General features: G+C 59.7%; 1 protein-coding gene across 1 annotated transcript in view; it reads left to right on the top strand.

The window, feature by feature from the left end:
• Window positions 1–3,752, top strand: part of DENND4B (DENN/MADD domain containing 4B) — a 13,853-nt gene extending 10,101 nt beyond the window's left edge. Inside the window, exons 19-28 of the mRNA XM_010838442.1 lie at window positions 75–283; window positions 514–902; window positions 1,066–1,188; window positions 1,386–1,555; window positions 1,637–1,778; window positions 1,984–2,220; window positions 2,733–2,850; window positions 2,942–3,107; window positions 3,195–3,259; window positions 3,361–3,752. Of these exons, the coding sequence (XP_010836744.1) occupies window positions 75–283; window positions 514–902; window positions 1,066–1,188; window positions 1,386–1,555; window positions 1,637–1,778; window positions 1,984–2,220; window positions 2,733–2,850; window positions 2,942–3,107; window positions 3,195–3,259; window positions 3,361–3,506 (1,765 nt within the window). The 3' untranslated portion in view covers window positions 3,507–3,752. The remainder of the gene's footprint in view (window positions 1–74; window positions 284–513; window positions 903–1,065; window positions 1,189–1,385; window positions 1,556–1,636; window positions 1,779–1,983; window positions 2,221–2,732; window positions 2,851–2,941; window positions 3,108–3,194; window positions 3,260–3,360) is intronic.
• Window positions 3,753–3,778: the final 26 nt, after the last annotated feature.

A 3,778-nucleotide genomic window follows, 5' to 3' on the forward strand; every position in this document is an offset into this window, starting at 1 on the left:
CAAAATTCTGCCTGGGAGGAACCTTGCAAACCCAGGTCCCCGGAGGAGCTCTGTTTTGGAGCTGGGGGCTAGGTTTCCAGCTGGCTGTCTTTTGACCCCTCCCTGTCTTCTGCAGAGCCCTATTTGGAGCGCCCCTCCCCTACCCGCCCCCTTCAGCGCCAGACTACCTGGGCCGGGCGAAGCCTGCGGGACCCCGCCTCACCTATGGGGCGCCTGGTGAAGAGTGGCAGCCTGGGGAGTGCCCGAGGGGCACAGCCCACCGTGGAGGCTGGTGTGGCCCACAGTGAGTGCCCTCATCCCACACCCCACCCCTCGGCCCGTCAGCTTCCCTAACCACTCGCCAGGTGGAGGGGTGGTGCTTTGTGCCAGGTACTGTAGGCTCTGGGGGAATCTTGCCCGGATTGTCATCACGGTAGGGGCTGTGGTGCCAGATTGCATAGCCAGGAATTGTGTTTACTCAGGTCCCAAGGAGGGCCTGGACTCCATCTTCCCTGATTCTTTTCTGCCTTGCAGTGATAGAGGCCTTGGGGGTCCTGGAACCCCGGGGATCACCCATACCCTGGCATGATGGAAGCCTCTCAGACCTGAGCCTGACCGGGGAAGAGTCGGCACCTGGAGGCAGCCCAGGGGACTCAGGCTCAGCCCTGAGCACCCAGTCCACTGAAACCCTGGAAGGGCCAAGTGGGCGGGTGCCCAAGGCTGGTGGGCGTCAAGATGAGGCCAGCACCCCCCGAAGAGGGCTGGGCGCCCGCCTCCAACAGCTACTCACTCCTTCCCGCCGCTCCCCCACCTCTCGTGCCCCCCCGTCTGAGCTGCCCCCTGACCTGCCTCCCTCAGCCCGTCGCAGCCCCATGGACAGCCTTCTGCACCCCCGGGAGCGCCCTGGATCCACTGCATCCGAGGTAACCATTAAGGGCAGGGTCCAGACACTTCAGCACCTGGAGGCCTGGGGAGGGGCTGCGAACCCACAGTGCCCAGAAGTGGGCCTTGAAGGGTGGCTGAGCCAGCTTCCTGGATAAAGAGCAGCATGGGGTTGGCTGACTGTGCTTTCTTTCATAATGGCAGAGCTCAGCCTCTCTGGGCAGTGAGTGGGACCTCTCAGAATCTTCTCTCAGCAGTGTGAGCCTTCGTCGTTCCTCAGAGCGCCTCAGTGACACCCCTGGATCCTTCCAGCCACCTTCCCTGGAAGTGAGGATAACCTCTCCCACACAGACTGCTGGGGCTCACATATATACCACACTCAAGGCACCCTGTCAGAGGCAGGGGCTGGTGGGAGGTGGGAGGAAGTTGGGCTGGGCTGCGGAGGTTCAAGCCTGGGTGAGGAGCAGGGGCTCCTGAGCCCTGAGGCCAAAAGGGGCCTGCTTTCTGGGGCCTTTCGCCCACAGATTCTGCTGTCTAGCTGCTCGCTGTGCCGCGCCTGTGACTCCCTGGTGTACGATGAGGAGATCATGGCTGGCTGGGCGCCTGACGACTCCAACCTCAACACCACCTGTCCGTTCTGCGCCTGCCCCTTTGTGCCCCTGCTCAGCGTCCAGACCCTTGATTCCCGACCCAGGTGCCCAAAACCGGGCAGGGGCTGCGGGTGCGGCAGGGCAGCAGAGGCCTGAGGGCTGACCTTCGCGCCATCTCCCTGCAGCGCCCCCAGCCCCAAGCCTGCTCCTGCTGGTGCCAGCGGCAGCAGCAACGCTCCTGTCCCTGGGGGCCCAGGCCCTGTGCTCAGTGACCGCAGGCTTTGCCTAGCCCTGGATGAGCCGCAGCTCTGCAACGGGCACATGGGGGTAAGGGCTGGGCCAGAGCCCAGCTGTGTGTGTGTGTGTGTGTGTGTGGCCCTGTGGGTAGCCCCAGTGACGCTGAGGAGAGATGGGTACCAAGGGCAAGGGGCGTCCCAGAAGCTGCTGGACGTGGTAGCTCAGTGGGAAGCAGGGCTCTGAGGATGGGGCTGTGGTATATGCCCTCCCTGCCCTCCCGCTTTGTGCCTGACAGACTGCCTCCCGGCGTGTTGAGAGTGGGGCATGGGCGTATCTCAGCCCCCTCGTGCTGCGGAAGGAGCTGGAGTCACTGGTAGAGAACGAGGGCAGTGAGGTGCTGGCATTGCCTGAGTTGCCTGCCGCTCACCCCATCATCTTCTGGAACCTTCTGTGGTATTTCCAGCGGCTGCGCCTGCCCAGTATTCTGCCGTGCTTGGTGCTGGCCTCCCGTGATGGGCCCCCGCCCCACCAGGTCGGTGCCCTGACACAGTCCCCGCCTCCTCATCTCCTAGCTCTGTTGCTCAGTCCTCTGTGTCCTTGGCGCTATAGACAGAGCACAGGTTTGGAGTCGCTTATACCTGGTTGACTCCTGGCCATTTCACTTCACTTCTCTGAGCTTCAATTTTCTCGTCTGTAAGATGGCATAATGCCCCCTCTCTGGGCTGTTGTTAGGTACCTAGTGTAGTGCCTGTTACCCCAATACTAATTCGTTAACGTTCATCTATTCATCACTCTATTCATTGCACCAATATTTATTGAGCACTTTTTAGGTTCCAGGCAGAGTTTTAGGAACTAGGGATGTAGCAGATTACAAAACAAAGTCCTTGCTCTCAGAGAACTTGTATTCCCATGGGGAACAAGAGTTTCTCTCTTCTCTTTGGCTGTGTCCTGTAATGTCCCTGTCCCTTGGAATAGCACCTGTCCGTTTCCCGTCCTGTGCCTCCCACACCATGAGCCTGTCTCCTTTATCTTGGCTCCCTGCAGGCCCCAGCTCCTTGGATAATGCCTGATCCAGCATCCGTGCAGGTGCGGCTGCTGTGGGATGTCCTGACCCCTGATCCCGATAGCTGCCCACCTCTCTATGTGCTCTGGAGGGTCCACAGTGAGTTTCATATTTGGCCCAGAATGGGAAGGGGTAGGTCCCATGCTTAGAGGGCTCAATAATCTTGGTTACCTTCTTATCTTCCACCCAGGCCAGATCCCACAGAGGGTGGTATGGCCAGGTCCAGTACCTGCATCCCTTAGCCTGGCGTTGCTGGAATCGGTGCTGCGCCACGTCGGTCTCAACGAGGTGCACAAGGCTATAGGGCTCCTGCTAGAAACTCTAGGGCCCCCTCCCACTGGTCTGCACCTACAAAGGTATCATGTTCCCATCTGAGAGGTCCTGGGTCTGTCGCGGGCTCCCTCCCGCCTTATTTCACTTACACCCTTTTGACTCCACTCCAGGGGCATCTACCGTGAGATCTTATTCCTGACACTGGCTGCTCTGGGCAAGGACCACATGGATATAGGTGAAGGAGCAGGCAGGGGGCTGAGGGCTTAGATCTAGGGCCAGGTGTGGGAGGCTGGGGATTGACCTAACATACTGACCTACCTCCACCCTCTTCCCTAGTGGCCTTCGACAAGAAGTACAAATCCGCCTTTAACAAGCTGGCCAGCAGCATGGGCAAGGAGGAGCTGAGGCAGCGGCGGGCACAGATGCCTACCCCAAAGGCCATTGATTGCCGGAAATGTTTCGGAGCGCCTCTGGAATGCTAGGGACCCTTAAGCTTCCTTCTCCCGTCTAGGCTGAGGAGATGAGGGAGGAAGGATTCTAGAGAGACCCTGCTTCCCTGTTTCTTTCCTAGAGGAGTTGGGAACAGGCTAGGAAGCATGCCCAGGCATAGGCTCTGAGTGGGGGCCGTGGGACCCACTGTTACCAAAAGTCACAATTTCCCATCTCCAGCCTGCCCTCTATGCTCATGCTGATGCTGGAGGAGGCCTGGGGGGAGCTGGCACATCTCTGTTCCAGCATCAGCATGAGCATAGAG

This window comes from Bison bison, unplaced genomic scaffold (genome assembly GCF_000754665.1).
Source record: "Bison bison bison isolate TAMUID 2011002044 unplaced genomic scaffold, Bison_UMD1.0 scf7180017864093, whole genome shotgun sequence".
NCBI lineage: Eukaryota > Metazoa > Chordata > Mammalia > Artiodactyla > Bovidae > Bison > Bison bison.